The following is a 25175-nucleotide window of genomic DNA, read 5'->3' on the forward strand; positions in this document are numbered from 1 at the left end:
TACAAAATATATCGTAGGACACTTAAGGGACAAACGCGTGAAGTTGTCGCGAACATATTGAAATTTATGCGGGAGGAAGCCGACCAAAAAGGATCTGAAGTTGCCTCTGAAGAAAGTGATGGACCGTGTTTGTGCTGCGACTGGTGTCTCTGTAAATACAATAAAATCAATTAAAAAGGAAAGTTCACAGGTTAATGTGGGAACATCCTCGTCATATAGCATGCCACATAGAAATAAAAACCGACCGCGACCATGTACAAATATTGACGATTTTGATATGTGCGTTTTTCGAAGGATAAAAAAAAGGTAAAGTGCTCCCCTGTGCATAGCACCACGCCATGAAGGCGTATAGGGGGTGTGGGGGTAATGCCCCACACTTTCTTGATCCGGTCAAAGGACAATAAACGAATTTTATACCACAGACAAACAAGTGTCTACAGTAAAATCTGTGCTCGCTAAATTAAAGACTTCAATGGGGTTTAAAGGGCAGGAGTCTAGTTTGTTAAAGATTTTTAGAAAACTCGGGTTCAGGTGGAAGAAAGTGCAGAGTAATAGGCGCATACTTATTGAAAGAAATGATATTCGCAATGCGAGAATAAGTTATCTGCGTGAAATTTGTAGATATCGAAGGCAAGAGCGTCTTATTATTTATTCTGACGAAACATACATCCACAGCTCTCACACAACATCCAAAGCATGGTGTGATGACACTGTTCAGGGCCTAAAATATCCAGTATCCAAAGGGCAATGCCTGATTATTATTCATGCAGGCACCCACAATGGCTTTATCCCAAACGCTCTTTTGATATTCAAGTCTAGACAAAAAACTGGTGATTATCATACAGAAATGAATTCCAACAATTACACGCGATGGATACGGGAAATGTTAATTCCAAATTTACCACCAAATTCAGTATTAGTAATTGACAATGCATCATATCACAATGCCCAGAAAGAAAGACTGGTTATTGAAAAACGGGATACCTTTTACTAATGATATGTTTAAACCTGAACTGTACAGTCTCATAAAACTACACAAACCAAAAACAAAGTCTTACGTTATAGATGACATAATGAGTGAACATGGTCACACTGTCCTTTGTTTGCCCGCATATCATCCCAACTTGAACCCAATTGAGAAAATTTTGGGGATATGTAAACAAAAGGTTGCCAATCGCAATGTCACCTTTAAATTGAACGACGTCTGGGAACTGTGCAAGGAAGTGTTTGCCGAAATTGGCGAGAAGGAATGGGAGCCCTGTTGCTGCAATGTCAAAAAGATGAGGAAGAATACATTTGTTTGGAAGGTTTGCTGGAACCGGAAATTGAACGTCTCGCTTTCAGTATTGGTGACAACAGTAGCAGTGCAGATGATTCTGTTTCAAGTGCTGGTGAGGATTCGTGCGACATGACAGATTCGGATTCCGAGCTTGATGGCATTGAGCAGTTGGAATAAAAACAACTTTGTTTCATCATGACATTTACGGCATTACAATACACAAGGTAAGTTTATTAAATTAAATTGTTTTGCGTGTGCCTTTCTAGTCAGATGTCTGCTTTGTGTCACTGTCAGCCACCGTTCCTTCGTTTACTTGCATCACTGCACAACCCATGCTAACATCACTTGTTTCTCCTCCCCCACAGCTGTAGGGGCTCGCTTCGAGCTTGTGCATAAGAAAACCTCATAGCTGTTCCGAAAATACACTGGCTCTACAAGTGTTTGCCTGCCAGAGTTCCAATGTTGTTTGAATGTTATCTTTCTTTTGGAGCTATATATTTCTAGAGTATAGTAGTCCAGCAAATGCAGCAGAGGCCGTGAAAGTGACAAACAACTATAAACTAGATAAAATTCATACATTTGTTGTCAATCTGTTTACAGATTTCAAAAAGTAGGTACCTATTTTCTTAATTCATGTTAGTATATCCACGTTGGAGAAAAATATGCTTGCAGTGGAACCTGAACTGTTTGTTTTTAAGTTGATTGTGGTCAAAGTGTGTGTGTAGTGTAGCAAAATTGTATAAGTAAGCTAGATATTTATGGTGAATAAAATATCAAGATTTCTGTATAAAACGTGGACAAATATTGGGATCAAAAGTGGTATATAAAAAGGGCATTTAGGTGTTAAAATGGTGAATAAAATCCCAAAATTGGTTCGAAAATTATGCATATTACACACAGAATAATCATTTTGTTTCTAATAGCACATTTATGTAGTGTATGTTAGTGTTTAAGTTTATTTCTGTGCAAAATAGTCCATTTTTGCTTTTCAAAACACAAAACCTTTCAAAAACATCAAACACATAATGCATTATCATCACTGCATGTTATTTTATTTTACTGTTTGTCAAAAACTAAAAATGCATGCTTATTGTGTATAAGTTTTATTTCATTTAGACTGGAAAGGCAAAATGTACAATCTGCAATCCACTCTATTTACACGAGCGTACGCTGAACCTCGCCCGCTCAATAAAGATATATTATTATTATTATTATTATCCAATTATCATTTGACACAACATGAGAAAGTTAAAATAGTAAAAACCCTTAATAAAATTTCTGTTTGCATATGAGCTTCGTTTCATAGCCTGCCATGATGAATGTCTCAATTGTGATGCTTTGTGATCATAAGGTCCTCTAAGAAGACCTGAGAAGGTTCATAGTGTTCTTCAGACCTGACTAGCAGTGGATTTACATGGGTCATTTCATATATAATGCACACTAATTTATTACTGACCCATATGTTGCTGTGGCGGTGATGTCTTTTCACAGTCCTTCAATGTAGTCTCCCTGCTTGGCAATGACCGAAGCACAACATCGAGGAAGCTTCTGTATGCCATCCAATACACCATCTTTGTTCAGCTGTCGAATGGCTCTGGTAACAGCAGTAGAAAGCTCTTCCAGACGTGAAAAACAACGTCCATGCAAAGGCAGTTTCAACTTAGGAAAGAGTTCGAAGTCATGTCTGGACTTACGGAGCATGGGGTATCACATCCCAACCAAAATAGCCAAGTTTTTCATTGACGACATGCCCGATATGCGGCTGAGCGTCATCTTGAAGAATGAGTGGACCAGCCTCGAGTAGCTGAGGGCATGTTTCTTGCATTTTTCTTCACAGATTTTGCAAGAAATCATGGTAATACACTGCTGTGACAGGTGTGTCACATGGTACTCTGAGGATTATTCCCTGATGATCATAAGCCAAAAAAAACATAATTTGTTTGAATTTTGATTGTGCCCACCAATTTTTTTTTTCGGTCGTGGGGAAGATGGAGCTCTCCACTCGTTTGACTGCATTTTCAGTTCCGGTTCAAAGTCCCTGATCCATGTTTCACCAATAGCAACAATCCGATGCAAGAATGCCTCTCCTTCAACGTTGAATCTTTGTTTCAGCGTGGTTGCATTGTCTAGCCGTGTCGTCTTCTTGCAGCTGTCAAAAGGTGGAGAACCCAATGCGCCAAAATTTTTCTCTTTCCTAAATCATTGATCAAAATGTGGTATACTGACGTCGGTGGGATTCCTGTGGCATCAGAAAGTTCTTCAGAAGTTGCACAACGATCTTCTTCTAATTCATCAGTTGTTGTTTTCGGCCTTCCTGGTCTTGCATCATCCTCATACGACCACTATGAAAACGATTTGACCAACGAGACACTGCACTACGGTTCAATGTTGACTCGCCGCATACTTCCAGTAACGCTCTGTGGATTTCTCTGGGGTTTTTGACACATAAGAGTTTCAATTTTAATGTACGACCTCTGATCCTCAACTGTAATAGTAACCGAGACACCTACAACCACACATTTCCACTCTCACAGTCAAGCTATGTAAAGTAGAGCGGGCCCATGTATATGCACTAAAAAGGGCCACAATATGCAATAAAATTGTATTTTATGGTCTATAGTTGCTACACCCTTTGGGGGTACGTACTTAAATGTTCTTTACCACGGCTACAGATATATCTTAATCTCAGGGGATAGGTTCTTTATTCGAGAATTCCAAATAAGAAAGCGTTTTATAGCCAAGAGGATATAGTTAAATGCGGATCTATATTCTGAGAACTATACAAAATACAGAGAAAATATATAGCGAAGCTGTATATACATTGAAATATACGCTGATTCCAAATTTACGTCGGTTATATTCTTCTTAAAAGGAAATCTTGTTCTTCGTTCTTCTCGTAATTTCTGGCAAAAGACATCTTCTTCCTTCTATTTTTGATTTGGAAAAAGACATCTTCTTCTTTTCTTCGTTCCATTTTTGGAAAAGGCTTCTTCTTCTTTGATTATGGAAAAGGCTTCTTCTTCTTTGATTATGGAAAAGGCTTCTTCTTCTTTCATCAATTTCTTCTATAGGAAATAAAGGCTTCTTCTTCTTTCATCAATTTCTTCTATGACAAAATATAGGAATGGCTTCTTCTTTCTTCAATTTCCACTTCTTTTCTTTGGTAAAAGGATAATCTTCTTTTTCTTTCTTCTACCTTTTATGACAATCTCTTTCTTCTATTTACAAAACATAGTCATCCCCTTTTATTCATCGCTGTTTCTTATTTCCTCTATTCATATCAATTCTTATTTCTTCTTTCAGCAGCAATTCTTATTAACTTCTATATTCCGATGAGATATTCTTATATTCTCGATAAATTCTTCTATTTGTATCTTTCCACAGCAAATTCTTATTTCTTCTATTCTTCTTTGCCACTGGGAAAAGTCTTATTTCTCTCATTTATCGCAAATATTTCTCTTTACCATATCTCTTCTCAATAATATAGACAAATCATTATGCTGCATTCCTTGTAAAGAATTGAACCAAAGCTATAGAGGATTTTTAGGGGCGTCTAATCTGACAATAGCGCCTCCTCCTAAAACAACAACCAAGGGAAATAACCAGGATCGCTAATAATAAGCGCTGCCGATGGCCCAGTGCGACTAATAAAGAGCGCAACCGTAAAGTGCTTTGGGGCGTCTAATTTGACAACTGCACCACCGGGGACAAGCAACCAAAACATTCTCCTCGCCAGAGAATCAAAAAGAGATAGATTTCTGAATTCCTTCGCTTACTTAATAACTTTCCTAAACCTTTCATATGCGGCCATATTCTTAATTATTTTAATTTACTATATACAAGATTCTATTTATTTCTTTTATAGTATTTGAACTCTTCTTTTATATATTTCTCAATTTACTATAATATATATAATCCCTCTTCTCCGCTCTAAGTTTTTTATAATTTCCTTTGCTCCTCTTTATATAGCGTGCTGCCATCTCTCATCGATTCCGAGAAACCATTCCTCCTTGCAACTTTCATTGTGTCATCGAAACTGGCACGTGACATAGTAATACTTCCTAACCCAACCAATATCCTTGGACATAGTTGTCCATAAGTACAAAAATTGAAAGAATTTTTGTCTATAGATGCATATTTTCTGCATGATTGGATATCTTAATGTAGTTATTCATACTATGGGAATGAGAGATGCGGTAATAGATAATACAGGTACTCACGTTTTCCGCGAAGCTGTTTTAAGTAATTTTCTACCAAAATTAATAGAAAATTACTTAAAACAGCTTCGCAGAAAACGGGATTACCTGTATTAATGTAGTTAGTTAAAAGTTATTGCACTTGTATCCCAAAATAGTGTCTATTATTGAACCGAGAACAAAATAGTGTCTTACGAGGTGTGGCTAGAAAAAAAACGGATTGATGTTGCTGCTGACAAACGGCAAGCGCGTCAAGGTCAAGCGGTGCATGACTGTATAACGTGATATCCTGCCTATCGACTGTGTGATTGCCCAGGGTGCGCGACAGTCAGTTCCGCTGTAGCTTGTGGACGAAGTGAACCGTACATCTGTGTTCCGTCGGAAAAATGTTAAGTGTGAAAGTGGAATAGCGTATCAATGTGAAGTTTCTTATGGAACTCGGAAAACCACAGAAACTTATGGTTTGTTGAAGGAAGTGTACGGAAATGAGTGTTTATCACGCACGCAAGTGTTTGAGTGGTTTCAAATGTTTATAGAGGGACGAGAAGTGATTGCGGACGACTCGCGTCCTGGACAGCCTTGCACGTCGAAAACGGAATCAAACATTACAAATGTCGGTGAATTGATTCGAGAGGATCGTCGCTTGAGTATTCGAGCTATTGCAAAACAACCAACATTATTACATTAAGGTGCTGACGACCCTTCGTGAGCGAGTAAGAAGACGTCGACCTGAATTGGGAAAAGCAAGTCATGGATTCTTCATCAGGACAATGATCCTGTCCATACGGCATTATCAGTCAAGGTTTTTTTTGGCCAAGCATGGGATTCCAGTGTTAGAACATCCACCCTATTCGCCGGGTATCACTCCGTGCGACTTTTTTTTATTCCCAAAGGTCATATCAGCACTGAGAAAAACCAGATTTACGACCGTAGAACCTGTGAAAACAAAAGCGACGGAAGTCATGAACATGGTTTCAGAAAATGATTTCCAGCACTGCTTTCAGAAATGGAAGATTTGTATGGAGCGGTGTATCGATAGTTCAGGGGAGTACTTTGAAGGAGATAATGTTCGTATTGTACAAAATTACCAATAAAAGATTTTGTAGCAACAGTCCGGTTTTTTTCTAGCCACACCTAGTATTATGCAACCGGAAAACAAGACTAAAATGCTTAAAATGTGGGGAAATTTTATAACATGTTGCTCTATTGTTGATTTTTTTTTATTTATTGTTTTAAGTCCACTTTATGCACAGTAAGGCTAATCGGGACTGGACCTACAGTTTAAAGTGGGTTCCAAACCACTTGTGCATCCACCGGGTATCGAACCCGGGACCCCTTGATTACAAGGCGACGATGCTACCACTGCGCCATCGGGGAGGGCTGCTCTATTGTTATCATGAAGATTGAATGTACAGGGAGGTTATTTCAGTCGTTCACCGCCAGCCTGTCGGCCGTTCAGCGGACTCTTCATGCAACAGGTCCCGGCAAATTGCGTTCAGGAAGTCCGTAACAGAAACCGCTTGTTTTGTAATGTTTCCACTTTTCACAATTACAGTTACAATTACAATTGAAATAAGCACGTACCTTGTCGCAAGGATGCTGTGTGTGTGTGTGTGTGTGTGTGTGGAAAAGGTGTCCTCCCAAATACAAATATTTCTGGCACCTTATTTCTGACAGAAAATCTTAGATTAGTCATCGCTACTTTATCCTCAGTTGTCGCGACAGCGCCGGCAGCTTATCGGGGGTTGGGTGAGTTGTCTGTCAGCCGCGAGAGGGCGCTTCATACTGCACGTGTCGGCAGTGATGCCAACCGTAGGGACATGTCCCTAAGCATAGGGACTTTTCACTAAAGTTCGCCCGCGTAAGAACGTAGGGACAGATTGTGCCAAATGAGGGAAAACGTAGGTACTTTTTTCAATCTTGGTAAATGACATTTTATGAATTAGTTTATCTGGATACTTTAGCGAAGAGGAGAAAAAAGAACTAACTAACAAATCTCCATCAGAATTTTGAAACATGTTATCGGTTACCAAAAACTTTCAAGGCAAGTTCCTTTTTGAAAACATTTCCACTCTCGCGAAAATAGTGCTAACATTGCCACATTCTAAAGCGGAAACGGAAAGAATATTTTCAATGTTAAGTGATACAAAAACAAAAAAAGGGCCTCCCCGATGGCGCAGTGGTAGCGTCGTCGCCTTGTAATCAAGGGGTCCCGGGTTCGATACCCGTGGAGGCACAAGTGGTTCGGATCCCACTTTAAACTGTAGGTCCAGTCCCGATTAGCCTTACTGTGCATAAAGTGGACTTAAAACACCAACTCAACTCAACAAAAACAAAAAAGGGAAATAAAATGGGACCAGAATTGTTAAAGACTGCAGGAAATACAGCATCACCAACCAACATCTATCTCTGCACAGCAGCAGCATGTATGACTTCAAATAACATAATCAACAGTAAACGACTCAACGTTATTCATTAGGGGTGTGCGGGATCCTTTACTTTAAAAAGTCGTTAATTCTCGACGTTTTCTGCCTTGTAAGTTTCTGGAACTTATCGAAAATTGTAAGTTTTTATTCTAGAAATGCAAAAACAATCACTTAAAGTGAAAATGACTTGTAAAATTCGAGATTTCCAGTGCTTCGGGAAATTTCGAACATTTCCCGTCCCGAAAATTTTCCGACTTGGTCGGGAAATTGCAAATTTTTCAGTCCCGAATGTCGGGATTTAAAAAAATTACCGTCCCGACCCAAAAAATTCTGTCCCGCACACCCCTATTATTCATTAAGGCAAGAATTTCCAATACCGGACCCTTCTGTAATTTCTATGCTACGTCTTATACTCACGAAATAATTATTCGTGATGATTTATCTCAAGTTAACATGTTGGGGTGAGGGGGGAAAAATGTTAATTAACGTGTAAAAGTTGTAAAATAAGCATTTCAATTCTCGCAATGATTCTCCGTATACAAGTATGGTAGCCATATTTGTTGATATGAACAAATTACAATTAGTTACGCTGTCTACAGCGTTGCCACACTGTTGATTTCATACTTGGAGAGCATGGATTGTATAAGAATAGCGGAAGAGAACAGTTAAAAAGTTGTTAATGTTATACAGATTGTTAGGTGGAGTGTGCAGGAGGGCTAATTAATAAACTTATTCATTTCAGTATATTGCCCAATGAACATGCTTACATGTGACAGCGACAATCACGATGTAGAAGAACTGATTTGATTACAGGTAAATTTGGCAACATTACATCAATCATAAAATTGCAGGATACGAAAATGGCGTCTTCGATGATGTTAAAGTGATACGAAAAAAATATTTTTTATCGGTTCGTAATCACAATTACCGCAAAACCATTCAGGGAATAGCCCCACTGAGCATTCTCGGTAAGGTTAGGTTAAGTTAGGTTAGGCAAGGCAAACATAGTTAAAATTTGGGCTCGAAAAACGGGTAGCCCAACAAACCATTGACGGATAGCCCCACGAACCATTCAGGTACAAAAAAGATAAAGTGTTCCCCTGTGCATAGCACCACGCCATGAAGGCGTATAGGGGGTGTGAGGGTAACGCCCCACACTTTCTTGATCCGGTCGTGAGTGGGGGTGATGTGATCAGCATCACGCCCCTGACCGCCTTTACCCCCCAGGGTTTCCCCCAGGTACCCATGTTATTCGACGCTGGGTAGGCGCCGGGTCATTTGGTCAGTTGTAGGGACATTTTGACTACGTCTGTAGGGACATTGCCGAAAAATGGTTAGCAACACTGTCGGCTACCAGACTAAGCCCTGCGTCAGGTCAACCTTGCAGCAGGTTTTAGCATATGTAGATCCAAACGTGCGCGCAAGAATATAGTTCCACTGAGACGGGTTCTATTCCGACACAACTGCATACTTGCAAGAAAACAGTTATTTAATTTGTAATATACAGACAAAATAATACATTGATTAGCAGGTATGGACTTAATTGGTTGCAATCACTGTGCAGACGAACTTAGAACCGCAGATTCGCCAACTCGAATCTGTAATGCGTTGAAGAGACATTGAAACTTTAGAGCGAGTCGAGCGAGACTGAATGCGTTGCAGAGCGGGTGAAATCGCTGATACCAGTGTTGCACCTTCCACTATTTTAACCCTATGTTTATTGTAGAGCGGCGAGAATGGCTGAATCTCCTGTTCAGCGCGCAGTTATACCCGAATGTTATTTTGGGCTTCATCCGAAAGGAAATGTTCTTCAAAGTCAAGCAAGTTGTTTTAAATGCATAATCCTCCTTGCGGCAACAAGATCAAAGTAAAACAGGGCGTGAGGTGATTTGCCGTCAATGTGCACACGAATTGTATCACGGGTGTTGAATGATTTGCGGTTTGAGTTTAGCAAGAGGAAACGATTGTTTGTTGTTTGACGACAAAAGAATCTCCGCGGTATTAAAAGATATCGCAGTGAGAAGAAACATGTTTATTATTTGGACGAGACGTCCTTCAACTCGGTGGGTGGGGGAAGGGGTAATAAAACATGGAAGGATACCACCATGCAAAACCACCGCCAGGGCTGAAGAAACCGACGATGAGGGGAAGGGGGAGGCTTATTGTTTCACCCACTGGCGGCAATGAAAGCTTTGTTGAAGGCGCATATTTACTGTTCCGCGCAAAGAAAGGGAAGGGTGATTATCAGCAAGAAATGGACAGACCAAGATTTGAATCCTGGTTTAGTGAAGTGATTCATAAATTGAAACCAGAGTAATAGCGACAGACAATGCACCTGATTGTATATATCACCAATAACAAATCATGCTTTTTTGGTGGTACAACTTGAAGTGCGTGTGTCTTACAGTAACGGATGTATTGCGAACGAAGCAACCAAGTTTTTCATAAATCTATTTCTTTCTAAACCAAAAACAATAATTTGTCATTAAATTCAAAAGGGGCCTATCGTTGTTTACTTTTATCTTTGTTTATTTTTATTTTTGCGTGCTCGAAATATACACACATGCTCTCATGTTTAGAAGTTGTTTCGCTCTTATATTAATGACACATTTATTAAATAATATATGCGCAGAAAGTACTTTTAAAATGTTATGTTTCAGGAGACAAAGAGAAGCAAAAATACAATCCACTTGACATACATGCGGGTTTTGATGTGTTGTGCGGTTGGCAATACTGTAGATTTTCTCAGTGTCTCCGATGTAAGCAGCTCGGCGGTTGAGGAAAGACTGGCACGGAAGATTCTGAGCTCAGTTCTCGCGCGGATTGATACACAAAACCTGCTGCAAGGTTAACCTGACGCTTGGCTTAGTCAGTGTACGTTCAAGTTCACTTCTGTTTGCGTTTATCAGTACGCGTGTTGTTTATACTGTGTTGCTACTCATGGCCAGTACTTTATTGTGTGTTAATTGTTATTCATTCATTAGTTATGTCGTTAAACAAATATAGTCTTGAACAGAGAGTTTTTATGTACGATAATTACGTGAAAACGAATTCTTGCAGAAAAGTGGTCAGGGAATTACGATAGACCGGATCTCTTGAACCTAAGAAACGTGTTGTATTGCTGTTAAAGGAGGTCATTTTCAACATCTCTTATAACACAGGAGGTTAGTGATCATCATTATTATTACTTTTAAATATCATTTTACGCTTTCGGTTTGCTTTATGCGCCGGGATGCTGTCTTCCCTTTCTGACAACTGACGATAAAGTAGCGATGTCTAATCTAAGATTTTCTGTCAGAAATAAGGTGCCAGAAATATTTGTATTTGGGAGGACACCTTTTCCACACACACACACACACAGCATCCTTGCGACAAGGTACGTGCTTATTTCAATTGTAATTGTAACTGTAATTGTGAAAAGTGGAAACATTACAAAACAAGCTGTTTCTGTTACGGACTTCCTGAACGCAATTTGCCGGGACCTGTTGCATGAAGAGTCCGCTGAACGGCCGATACGCTGGCGGTGAACGACTGAAATAACCTCCCTGTATAATGAGGGAAAAAATAAATCCTCCATGACAACTAACCTCTGTGACAGATTGTTTAGTACACTATGCTATGATGCCAGGAGTCCTGGGTTTGAATCCTAGCCTAGGCATGGGTGCTCATTGTGAGTATCCTTTCATCATAACTTATCTTCATTGTCGCGATTGGCCAAAAGTGGCAGAAAAGCGACGATAAATAAATAAATAAAAAATCATTTCTAGCCATGACCAAAAGCATATTCTTTTTTTTTTTTTAATATATGTATAAGGTTGTGCAACAATAGGTTTGACAGTCTTTTTGCATACTAGGCATATGCCAACTGCCAACCTACTTTTGCACCATCCTCACTTTTTTTTGTAAGGCTGAGCTGTGCCAACAAGACTTTGTAAAAATCTAAAGTAGTTCAGAATATTTAATTCATATGGCGTTCCATAATTACTACATCAATCATTTCGACAGACCTGAAAAAATATTTTTTTTCTGCACAGTAAGGTGCAAAAAGTGGTGAAAATATTTGGATCTTGCATAATTTTGATGTTTAGTCTGCAAATGTATTGATACAGTATCAGCTGTTATCAGTGCTTTTGACCAAATTGCAGCTGATACATCAGTTTGGTTTTAATTTTTTCAGATTAACTTGAGCAAGTATATTTTTCCCTGTTTTATAATAATTATTAATGACCCTTTGCTTCATGTCAAGAATAATGAATCAATTTATTTCCTCACACATATTTCATTCTCAAAGTTTATATTGCTTGTTTAATTACCGTAGTTCTTCGAATCGAAGACGCCATCAAATCTAAGGTGCACCTGAATTTTCGCCTAATTTTTTCAGAAAAGAAAATTCTTCGAATTGAAGGTGCAGGAATATGCACAAAGACGTTCATATATTTTAACCTTTGCGGTGTATATTTAGACATTTATAGGGTACATGTTTATTTGTTTACAAATACCTATACGGTACTTAACCTTGCAACATCGGTAACTTCTGTTTTTACATTTTTTTTGTTTATTTAAACATCTATAGGGTACATGTTTATTTGTTTACAATTACGGTATATGGTACTTTACCTTGCAACATCGGTAACTTCTGTTTTTACAAAAAATATTTACTCTTTGTAACTACCAGTATTAGAGAATGCAGTAGATTCTATGTTGTACGTGTATGAAATACGTATATTGTGTATGAAATACGTATATTGTAGTATATACGTCGAATCGAAGACTCCATCGAATCTGAGGCGCACCTGAATTTTGGACGTCTACAAAAACTATCACCTTAGATTCGAAGAACTACAGTATTGGGAACATCCTGAATACCAGATTGTCGTTTTACCTGAATGTTCTAGGTATGAAGATATTCCAGATGATTGGGAACCACCAAAACCACAGCCATACAAAGAACAAGGAAATCTACACTATTACCTTCTGGAGCCGGATGCGTATGACCAGTTCTGTATCATGTGCAATGGTGGCAGTGTTGTACAAAAATGGCTGAATTCTGCACCAGAACCTTCATTGGTTGAGGATAGACCGGTGAGTAGATGTAAAGATTGGTGAATAAAAGTGGGGTAAATTTTCTTAACCTCATCTTCACCTAATAGCACATTTCCAGGGTTGACTGGGAAATATAGAAATAGTATCAACAGTTCCCTGACCTGAAAAAGTGACTTTTCGGAACTGCTGGTTTGAAACGAAATGTGTATGTCATGCTTGTCTGCAGAAACCAGTGAAACTGCTTCTACTAGATGTAATTTTTTGATGCTTGACATCTGTAACACAGAGTGGCTGTTTTCGTGTTGGCTGTGTTGCCTCTGCAATGATGAGAAATCTTGACCATGACTTCATAATGATGATGTAATACTTAGGCTTTTCTGAGTATGCAACACTGCCTCACTGCATGTAATAAAATCCATATAATATGCTCGAATACTACATTAATGGTAACATCATCGCCTTGTAATCAAGGGTTTGAAGCTTTGTGGAGGAACGTAGTGGTTCAGATTCCACTTCAAACTGTAGGTCCAGTCCTGATTACCCTATCTACACAGAGTAGACTTAAAAAAATCTAACTCTAATAGTACATATTTTGGTAACATAATAGATGTGATTTTTTTAATGCTTGGTGTAGTGACTTTCATGTTGGCAGTGTTGCCTCTTCAATGAGAAATCTTGACCATAATTTTACCATCATGATGTAATACTTAGGCTTTTCTGAGTATGCAACACTTCCTCACTGCATAATATAATCAACATTAATTGTTCGAAGGAAGTGATGTTCCAATGTTATGCTGTTTTTGTTTTTATATAAGAGTTTCTAAACTGAGCTTCCCAACCTTGAACATACAAATAAAAATTAAATTTTCGAGCGTAAAAGTAATTTGTAACTTTTAGCTACCGTATTTCTTTGTTGAGCCCTGATCATGTAGGGCTGCCTTACTATGTGCAAGGAGCATTCATTCTCATCTCTTATCCCAACTCCTCATATACTGTATTTATGCATGTATAATGCCCAACCTTGTTTCTGATTGGATAAAGGGACAAAGAATTAATAATGGCAGTACATTTCAAGTTGAAGACAGGACTTTCTTAGTCATAGGTCATACAGCTGTTGTTATGCTGATCAAGAGCAAATGACATCATACCTATTCAATTAGTCTCCAACCCATGCCACCTCCCCCCTTCTCCGTCCACTGTGTTTATCATCCGAATGATTTCATTTCTGTAACCACTTTCTTTGTTCTCTTGTAGAAGAAAAGAGATCAGAATTACTTTATGGATTTGCAGGATTCAGGAAGTTATTTTCTACTATTTCACAGCCAACAAATACCACTGATGGAATGTGCATGCTCAAATTCTACAAGAACAGTGGCACTTTTCATGATGCCTCAAAAACTCCCAATGCAAAGTGAAAAGTCATAGGAAACTGCCGTATTTTTTTTTTTTTATCCAACCTGGTAATTTGTATTTTGCACCAGTTGACGTATATGTGTTACATGCAGTGACATAGTAAAACCATACCTGTCCAAATTATTCTGTGTGTAATACACACTACAGTTTTAGGGTGCAAACATTTTGGAAAAAAGTGTACATTTTACATGAGTAAATACAGTAATCATTATTCATTTGTTCAACTAAGGGTTTTATGGTTCTAACTATCATTATTATTATTAGGGATGGGCTGATATGAAGTTTTGGCTGATATCAATAAAGTACTGATGTAGAATTTACAGATACCAATAGCCAATATTCTACCGATCCATTAATTCCAAATAGTTCACTGACCTCCTTAATAAATGTACGTTACCAGATAAACCAAACTTTTGCAATGGAAAAGAAGCTGCATATTTACTCATTTCTTTTTAAAAAACGTATGGGATAAGGATTATTATTATCCATAAAAATTATAATAGAAAGGATCAATATTGCATTCAATTTTAAGATATGTATAGATATATCAGGTCGGTAAAATTATTGATAATTTTACCGATATGCCTATATCGGCCATACCGATTAGAGTACCGATTAATCTATCCCATCCCTAATTATTATTATTAGTATTTTTATTTATTTACTTTTGGAGGGTTGTAAGGACCACTGTAGAAGGTATATGAAAGTCAACCTCAACTCCATGCTTGAAGTGAATTTTGGAAACACCTTTTCGTAGATGAAAAATGTCTGTTTTTCTTTAATAGCAATAGTTTTTTTCCACTGTGTATGCATGTATTATTCATGGGTTGTCGACAAAACTTGGGCTTGTTGTACACCAGGTAATAGCATTATGAAAACTATGTTGTTGTTTTTTTTCCAGGGTGCTACAGTTAGGGCACATATTTTCAAACATATGTATTTGTTAGTATGTTAAGAGCCATTATTTTGAAATTCGAACAAAGAAGGGATATTTTGATAGTTGTATTTTTTGATTGGCTTCATTTTTTTATATGTTAAAGTAAGTCATGAGAAATGAATATCGTGCGACTTTTTAGAATGAAAAATTTTTCCCTCCCCTGTAGAAAATGTCAAAGTTCAAGGTAAGAATGCCCATTTTTCATGAAAAGTGAAACATGGGTAAGTTCGGAGGGCTGTATCTTTGGAAATCAATAACATCCCAAACTTTTGTTTTGATATACTGTTAATATAAGACTGTTTGCTTATATACATTCAATAGTTATGATGGTTCATTGTTGCTTTACCATTGTTATGCTGCAAAAGAGGGTCTAAAATGCAGTTTTTCCTGTTTTCGGCCCATAATATCTTGGTTAAGCAACAGTACCCCAAGATTTGTTTACTGGACATTGAAGCTCACTATTAGGACAAGCTACCTGATATAGCACGTGACTGGGATATTGATGCTGTTAGCAGATATAACCCTTTGAATACTCAAAAATTGCGAAATCCGCATCTTTAGAATTACCTATCTCAAAACTGCATCAAGGTAAAAATACACTTAGTATGCCAACTTGTAGGTGAATATATGTACTAACACCAGGAAATGAAAAAGCTTTGGGGCCTCGTCCCATTTTCGAGAAAATAATTTTTAAAATATTAGGAGATGTCAATGTAAATTATCACACTTCCTCCCCATAATCCTGTACGTCTCTTATTTCCCCTTTATAAATAATAAAGAAGTGAGACGTGGATTATATTATCGGCACAGTGGAAGTTAATTATTATTCAGTATGTAATTAAACTATTTAATGTAAAGCTTAATATTCATTCAACCATAATATTTATTAACAAATCAGATTATACTTTCCACATTTATATATGTATCACAAGGTTCATTCACAACCCATCTAAACACCGAAGAACAACATTTTAGTTTATTCAACAATAATAACCATGTATAATCTCCCCATTAAATTGTATCAGTCCATCCAATTAAATCGTCAAAAGTCAGTATGTAATGGCTATACGAGTGAACTGCAACCCTGCCTAAAACCCTCACAGCCTACATGACCCAGAGCAATCTACCCAAAAAAAATTAAATTTCTTCTTTAACATTTTCAAGAGGTCGAAATAACTATATAAACGTTAGGCACATTACACCAGGACATGCAGGCCCAAAAAGGGTGATACATGGATATACAGCATACTCAGCCTGTGGCCAGTTAGTCCTACGTCTCCCCCAGTCGGCAAGGATCTGCCATGCCAAACACCTTGCTCACCCAGCGCAGAAGCTTAGCCAGTGGCATACCCTACCTTAGTCACATGTATATTGCATCTTCAATACGTCACCAATGAGTTATTGTACACAATGGGCTTACAAAACAATCCCTCTCCTAAAAATACAATTTTCCAACACATAGTGTACTCCTAGTTACACATATCTTATCTCAGAATTCACATTCCAAACATGCTCTTCATACACAACAACAAAGATTCAAGCTTTAGAGCGAGGTGTCGTAATAGTTATAGGCGTTTGCGCATGTCATCCCTCCAACTCCATCGCCTGTAAATATTCAAAAAGAAAAAGAAAACAAACTGGTACCAGTACAAATGTACAAATATAAATAATTCATTCTCACTATAATACATGCAACATACACCAAAATCTACAATAATTTACATTCATAAAATGGGAGAATTCTTAATTAACCTTACATAATATATATGAAATATATGGTGTACCCGAAACCCCCAATGAAAATACTCATGATGTTGTAAAAAACGTGGGAGTGGCCTTGAATGTGAATGTAGATAACAATATGATTGATGTTTGTCACAGATTTAAAATACTCCCTCATCAAAAATCAGGTGGAATAATTGTAAAATTTGTTAGGCGTACTGATAAGGAAAACTTTTTGGCAAAACGCAAGGTAAAAAGAAACTTGAATTGTACTCATTTAGGATACACGAGTAATGAAATTATCTATATTAATCAAAGCCTTACACCTTATCGAAAGATTGTGTATGGGAAAGCCAGAAAAATTAAGCATGAAAGAAATTATGCCTATTTGTGGGTAGATAGTTCAGGGAATACAAGATTAAGGAAAAAAGAGGACGATAGGGATGTACATGTACTAAAGACGATTGAAGATGTAAATAACCTATAATATTATAAATGGCTACTTCAGATGAGATGACAATTTACTATCAAAATGTAAGAGGCTTGTGTACAAAAACCAAAGAATTCTATATAAATGTTATCTCAAATAGGTACGACATTATACTCATTACAGAAACATGGTTACATCAGGGTATACATGATGGGGAACTGTTTAATGGGAAATATAAAGTTTATCGGCATGATAAACCGGTTAATAATAGGGGAGGAGGAGTTGCCATTGCAGTTAGGGAAGATATTATTTCTAAGCACATAAAGTTAGATGACAACCTTGATTTATGTTGTGTAAAAGTAACCATATGTAACATAATATATATTATTGTTGTTGTATACTTTACACCTGGTTCTAATGTAGACAAATATGCAGCTTTTTATAGGTCATTTGGAGACCATGAAGAAATCCAAAACAATAATCTTATAATTATTGGTGACTTCAACCTTCCATTAATTATAGATTCAAATTATAGGTTACAAAATGGAGGAAGTTGTTATAGAGTATTAGATGACTTTTTAAGTCTTCTTAACTTACAATCGATTAATAATATTAAAAATATTAATAATAGAACACTGGACTTGATCTTAACTAACACTAAAAATAACATTTCAGTATGTAGAGAAGAATCACCACTTGTTAAAGAGGACAAGCATCACCCTGCTTTAATAATTAATATGAGCATAAGGAAACTAACAAATGCTTTAAAAAATGATAAAATTTTAGTGTACAATTTTCGAAAAGCAAATTTTCTGAAAATCTATGAGTTATTTCGGATTACTGACTGGACCTTCTTGAGTAGTCTCAGAAACGTAGAGGAAGCAGTAAGCCAATTTTATGATGTAGTAAATACGGTATTCGAAGCATCAATTCCAAAAAAGAAAGCTTATGTAAATAATAAATACCCTTGCTGGTTTACGAAAGAAATTGTTGAGATATTGAAGTTAAAAGAGTATCACAGAAAACATATGAAACATGCAAAGGACAGTAAATTATTGTATGAGAGAACCAAGGTAAAAAGTCAAAATCGTTGATAAATAAAGCTTATTTTAATTACACTAAGGAAATGGAGGATAATATCAAACATGATGCATGCTCCTTTTGGAAATTTGTTCAAAACAAAAAGGATAAAAATTGACACAGTAATAGTGCTATGGTTTTCAATGGGAAAGTTTTCGATACTAGTCAGGATATTGCAGATACCTTTGCACACTACTTTAAATCTGTTCATGCGGATTCCCCTAGTTCATATAGAGTATCAGGAAATGATGAGTTACGAGTTCCACATTCATTATGTATTGAAAAAATTACTGAATGCGAGTTTAATAATGCCATCAAAAACTGGTCCAGATGGCATACCGCCTTACGTATTAGAGGGATGTGCCGAGGTCTTGAAAAAACCTTTACTGGTGATATTTAATTTAATATTGGAATTACATACCTTTCCAAATATGTGGAAATTAACACGAGTGTGCCCAATTCTGAAATCTGGAGATAGTAGTAACATGGAAAATTATAGACCAGTTGCAATCCTCAGTGCTCCAGTCAAAGAACTAGAACAAATTCTATATACTAGAATTTTTAATCATGTAAAAATTACATAAATAGTAACCAACATGGATTCTTTCCTCATAGATCCACTGTAACAAATTTAGTAAATTTCATTCAGATGTTTATAATGCAATTCATAATCAGTCAAGTGTTCACACTATTTACATGCATTTCTCCAAAGCTTTTGATAAATTAAATCACGATGTATTACTATGTAAACTTGCAAACTTTTACGAGTGGCATGTTATCTCTTATTATTTCATATCATCACAATAGGAAACAATATGTGACTTACAAACAATCAGACTCACATCAATACGTTGTAAATTCTGGAGTCCCCCAAGGTTCGAACCTTGGTCCACTTCTGTTTATTTTATTTATAAACGATTTGCCACATAAACTTCAGCACTCCAAACTTCTCATGTACGCAGACGATGTTAAACTGTATAAAGAAATTAATTGTACTTAAGATATGTTAGATCTTCAGAATGATATAAATGTACTCTATGATTGGAGTATGGATAACGATCTAAGGTTTAATATTAAAAAATGTAGATTTATGGTATTTTCGATGAGTAAACACCCATATGAGTATTCATACAGAATTAGTAATGAAAAGCTGGAAAAAGTGTACTCTGTCAAAGATCTTGGTGTTGTTGTTGATTGTAATTTATCCTTTGAGGAACATATTTCAAATATTGTTAAGGATGCATATAGACGACTAGGATTTCTCATAAGAAGCTCAAAGAGCCTAAATAATTTAAATGTTATTATGCTCTTGTATAACAGTATGATAAGAAGTAAACTCTAATATGCGTCGGTTGTATGGTCTCCTGGGTTTATACGAGTATCTTATAAAAATATAATAGAGCAAATTCAAAAAGATTTCTACGGTACTTATACTACAAGAAGAATCAAGTATCTGCTTACGAGATGAAATTATCTTATAAGTAGAGCCCGGAAGTTTGGCAAAATGCATATATTGATAAAATTTTTCCGGATATACGTTTTTTATGTTGTTTCGAATGTTTTAAAGCCTTTTTATTTTGCCTATTTGGGACCCCACTGCCTATTTTTAATTATAATGCCTTTTTTTGCCTTTTTCAATGAAATTTTACCATTCTTTTTTTTTAAAAATATGTATATAAATTATTTTTCTCACAAAACAACGTTGTTGGCATTTATTTTTCTTCCGTTTATTATGTGAATAATTTTTGCCTTATTTAAGTAATATTGAACTCAACATTGCTGAAGGAGAAAAGTGTGAGAAAAAAGTATTTCATGCTGAGTTAGGATATTGCCTTTCGGTTAACATTTCCTTGTGCATGATTGACTGATGAATACTTGTTGCAGAACACCTGCACAATTACGTCATCACGTCCAGCGTCCGTGTCAGGAGGTTATTGACAAGAAACAGCACTAATACCCAAGGGCCTTTGCATGAATTCCAAAATCAAGTTCTCTATCTTTAGTTTACTTCTGCACTTTGGAGTGAAAGGATCGTGTAGTTGTCATCATGCCGAAATTTAGTGTGCCATTAAGTGGTAAGTTACATGGTTACGTGCGTGAATTTGGTGAAAGCACATTTTCGACAGACAGTACTATTCTTTTCTGCAAGATATCTGAAAAAAAAACAACCATGAGAAAAAATACTTTATATCTCAGCATGTGTCAACAGCAAAACATAAATCTGCAGCTGCTAAAATGATCGGACAAAAGAAGATATCCCTAATTTCAACAGTGGGCACTTCATCTAACAGGCAATCTCAGTTTTCTCTTGAACTGTGCAAAGCTTTTATGGAAGCAGAAATACCTTTCTCGAAATTGGAAAACAAGTCACCGAGGAAATTTCTGGAGAAATACACTAAAGAAACGGTGCCGTCGGAATCTATGCTGCGGAAAACATATTTAAGCGTCTGCTATGAAGAAGCTCTGCAAAGAATTTGTGCTGAAGTTGGTGGAAAGAATATCTGGATTTCAATAGATGAAAGTACTGACGCTATGGGACGCTACATAGCCAATGCCATCATAGGAACTATGGAACCAACATGCGGAGAATCCTCGTCATTTCTTCTCACCTCAGAACAACTAGAGAGAGCCAATGGTTCGTCAATAGCTCTGGCCAGTTGATGTACATCATGATGACGTGTTACTTTTTATCAGTGATGCAGCTCCCTATATGAAGAAGGCTGCCATAGCATTGAAAATTCTCTTCCCGAACATGCTTCATATCACATGTGTAGCCCACGCAATGCACAGAATCACCGAAGAAGTTAGAGTGGACAGGTTGCTTTTGAACACAAAGAAGATATTTCTGAAATCTCCCTCTCGAACCCAAAAATTTCAGGAAGTTACGCCTGAGCTTAGTTTACCTCCGCAACCAGGCTTGACGAGATGGAGAACCTGGATATCAGCAGCTATATATTATGCTAACAACCTTGAAAAAATCAGTGAGGTGATCGATGCTCTTCCAGAAAATGAAGCGGCTTCAATTCGTGAAGTGAAAATACTCCTGGGCTATTCAGAACTGAAGAATGAACTGTCGTTTATTTTTGCACATTATTGTGCATTGCCAGAGACAATTTCAAAGCTAGAGAAAAGAGGTGAGACTCTTATAGCATCCATGAAAATCTTCGAGGAATCTATGCAGCAGATGATGGAAGTGCCAGGAGAAAAGGGGTCAGCTGTTGCGGAAAAGTGGAAACGGCTAGTGGGTGCAAATAAGGACCTGAAACAATTTAGAACAATTTGTGATATTCTAAAAGGTGAAAATGATGTTACCGAAATGAGTCCAGCTACATTAGCTTGTTTTATGTATGCTCCAATAACTTCTGTCGAAGTAGAAAGATCATTTTCTATTATGAAAAACATTCTCTCTCACAGTGGACTATCAATGAATGTTGAGAACTTAAAGAAACACCTTGTAGTTAAGTGCAATCAAGACGGAGAAAATCGAAATGCCCTTCCCAATGTAGATTTTAACATTTTGCCAGAAATTATAGATAAAAGTAAGTGACTTCCAAATGTGCCTTTTTTCGGTTTATTTTGCCTTTTTTCATTTTTAGTGCCTATTTTCCACATTATAAATGCCTTTTTGCCTGCCTATTTTAACGAAAATAAATGCCTGAACTTCCGGGCTCTACTTATAAGTATTTATTGAAACAGTTTTGTTATGTAAGCCTAAGTAGAAGAAGAGAATTAGCTCAACAAATATTTCTTTACAAAACAGTAAATGGAATTCTGGATAATAGTAACTTTTTTCATCAGTTTAAATTTAATACTAGAAAATCTAATCTTCAGATGCAACACCTTTTCCTCTGCGATATACCGAGAACGGAAAAATACAAATCATCACCTTTATTCAGACTTTGTTCTGCATATAATAATATTTCTACAAAGCATGACAATCTGGATCTTAGTCTGCCACTTTCCTTGTATTTAAAAACACTAAAACTAATTTTTTAAAAAGACTAGATATACATATGTGAATCCATTCTACTGTGCATTTTTCCATTGTTCTGAAATTATTTTACCTTCTATGCTATTTATATTATTATTATTATTGTTATTATTTTTTACGTTCAATACTATGTAAAGGCTATGTTCTGAACAATGAATATTTATGTATATGGTTGGATGTATATATGTTTCTTTCCTGTAGTACTTCACTTATTATCTTGTGTGTATAAATGCGTTTGTGTGTGTGTATGTGTGTTTATATGTAATCTACACTCTTATATGTTTATTATTTGAATTGTGTAAGCTTTCCTGTAATTGGAGATTCTCTCTGTAGGAAGCAAACGAATAATTAAATAAATAAATAAATAAATTTTGAGATTTTACCAATCCAGGTAGTAATTACATATTATTTATTGCCTCTCCTGGGCTCCAAATATCTTTTCAATTTATTCACATGTACTTTAGAACATACATTTTCATCATCAACTTTCTTAACCAGAACTGAATTCTCTGTTAAAAATTTACTTATGAAATATGGACCCTCGTAGGTATTAGAAAGACTTTTAGTTATGTTGTCCTCCAAGGAAGATTTAATCTTAGTCCTCACCAATACCATGTCATTGACTTGAAATGTTATGGGAGCATATCTCTTCTTATACAATTGTTTTCTCTTGTCCCATTCCCTTTGCATATTTCTGATGGCCCTTTGCCATTTGTCTTGCAAATTACCATCTGGTACATTAAAATCCAAATGAGATAATTGCCATTGGACTTCCAATGGATCCCATAATTGTCTTCCCAAAAACAATTCCGATGGAGTATATTTCAATGTATGATGGTATGAACAATTTAAACTATACTGTACAGGGGTGCTGACTTGTCAAAATTATTGGTGGGGCCTCTGATCACTTAAATAAATTAATGAATGACTCACTCTCTCCCTTTTTAAAGTTTTGGCCTCAGTCCTGATTTCCCAACTTTTCGAGATCCCGAGCAGTCGGGAAATACCGAATGTTCATTTTAAAATGTCGTTATTTCTCGACGTTTTCTGCATTGTCAATTTCTGGAACTTATCGTAAATTGTTAGTTTTTAATCCAGAAATCACTTAAAGTGAAAATGGCGTGTAGAATTCGAGATTTTCAGACATTTCCCATCCCGAAGTCGGGAAATTGAAAATTTTTCCCATCCTGCACACCCCTAATAAAAGCCCATGAATTCATAAAAAATATCAATTTTTTTATTCACAGTTCGAATGCAGAATATTAATTGTCCACGGATGGATATGTCACAAGTTTCGTCAACCATAATAGCAAAATATTCCCGACTTTTAATATCTGCTACCATGGAGCTTAAAACAGATCTCCCTAATATATCAATGATCTCATTCTAAATGTCATGTGAGAGCCATTTGTAGCCCAAACGTCCCATCCACTACCCTAGTTCATGCACATCATCTTTTGAAACTCTTTTTAGTAAAAATTTTAACAATACTCATAATTACATACTTAGTATATAGTAATAAGTCATGTATTTTGCTGTCTCTGGTCATAGCCTCCCCAAAGTTGATGGTTTAGCGGTCTCAGCCCCCCCCCCCTTCCCCCCAAAGTTGATGGTCTAGGAAATTTTAAATGTGTATTTAAAGTTAAGTTCATGTGGCACATTTCAGAGTAAACTTTACAAGAGAAGCAAAATAATACATTAGATCCTCTTAAGCAAAATTATTTGGGGAGCTCTGCCCCAACATCGTTAATATTGGGGGAGGGGTTTGAGCCACCCCAGGCCCCATGGAGTCGGCACCTATGATACTGTATCTTTCTCAAACCTTCATGCCATTTAGTTTGATCTGCTGAATAGTAACATCTTAAGGCAGTTTTCAAGGTACGTATGTATCTTTCACTTAAATTGGCCTGAGGATTGCCAACAGATAATCTAATAGGCAGAATTCCATGGTTAAATAAATAACTGGTAAATTCTTCTGATACAAAATATGAAGCATTGTCTGATACAATCTCATAACAATAACCATAAGTCATAAAAATATGATCTAATTTATCAATCAAGACCTTTGAACTCAATTTCCTAATTTGCTCAAATACACAAAATTTAGATGCACCATCTACCAGAACAAAAATATATTTATAACCATTAGATACAGGTAATGGTCCACAAATATCTATGTACAACCTTTTCATGGGAATAGTTACAATTTCAGACGTTAATATATTTTCAGGGGTTGTATTTTTACACTTAGCTCGTTGACATACATCACAAGATTGAACTAAATTCTTAACATCCTGAGACATATGTTCCCAAGTAAAGTGTCTCTTTAGATGCTTAAGTGTTTTCAACCAATTTCCATGAGATCCTGTTCGCATATTAGTGTAATAATATAGTATTAAAGGGTGTTTCAAATTATCTGGTACACATATCCTATAAGGAAAATTCTTGGCTTTAGTTCTTTTGTACAAGAAACCTCGATGCAATCTATAATCTGGTAGAATTATACCTTGCTCTATTTGCCGTATAATATTAGCCAATTCCTGATCGTTCAACATTTCTTTCTTCAAGGTATCGGCAGAGCGTATAGAAGAGAAAGTGTGTGCACTTCGGTTTCTTCCCGTAAGCCAAGTTAATAGAGCTGTGCCCCTCCGAAACACT

The 25175-nt window shown here is 36.5% G+C and overlaps 1 protein-coding gene across 1 annotated transcript; it reads left to right on the plus strand.

Moving 5' to 3' along the window:
• The first annotated feature begins 1249 nt into the window (after nucleotides 1-1249).
• Nucleotides 1250-14383, plus strand: LOC145990552 (uncharacterized). The gene is made up of 3 exons (XM_083126245.1): nucleotides 1250-1446; nucleotides 12797-12983; nucleotides 14199-14383. The coding sequence occupies exons 1-3, from the start codon at nucleotides 1250-1252 to the stop codon at nucleotides 14367-14369; spliced, it is 555 nt and encodes a 184-aa protein (XP_082982371.1). The 3' UTR covers nucleotides 14370-14383.
• The last annotated feature ends 10792 nt before the right edge of the window (nucleotides 14384-25175 follow it).

This window comes from Lepisma saccharinum, chromosome 7, assembly GCF_977018435.1.
Source record: "Lepisma saccharinum chromosome 7, izLepSacc3.1, whole genome shotgun sequence".
Taxonomy (NCBI): Eukaryota; Metazoa; Arthropoda; class Insecta; order Zygentoma; family Lepismatidae; genus Lepisma; species Lepisma saccharinum.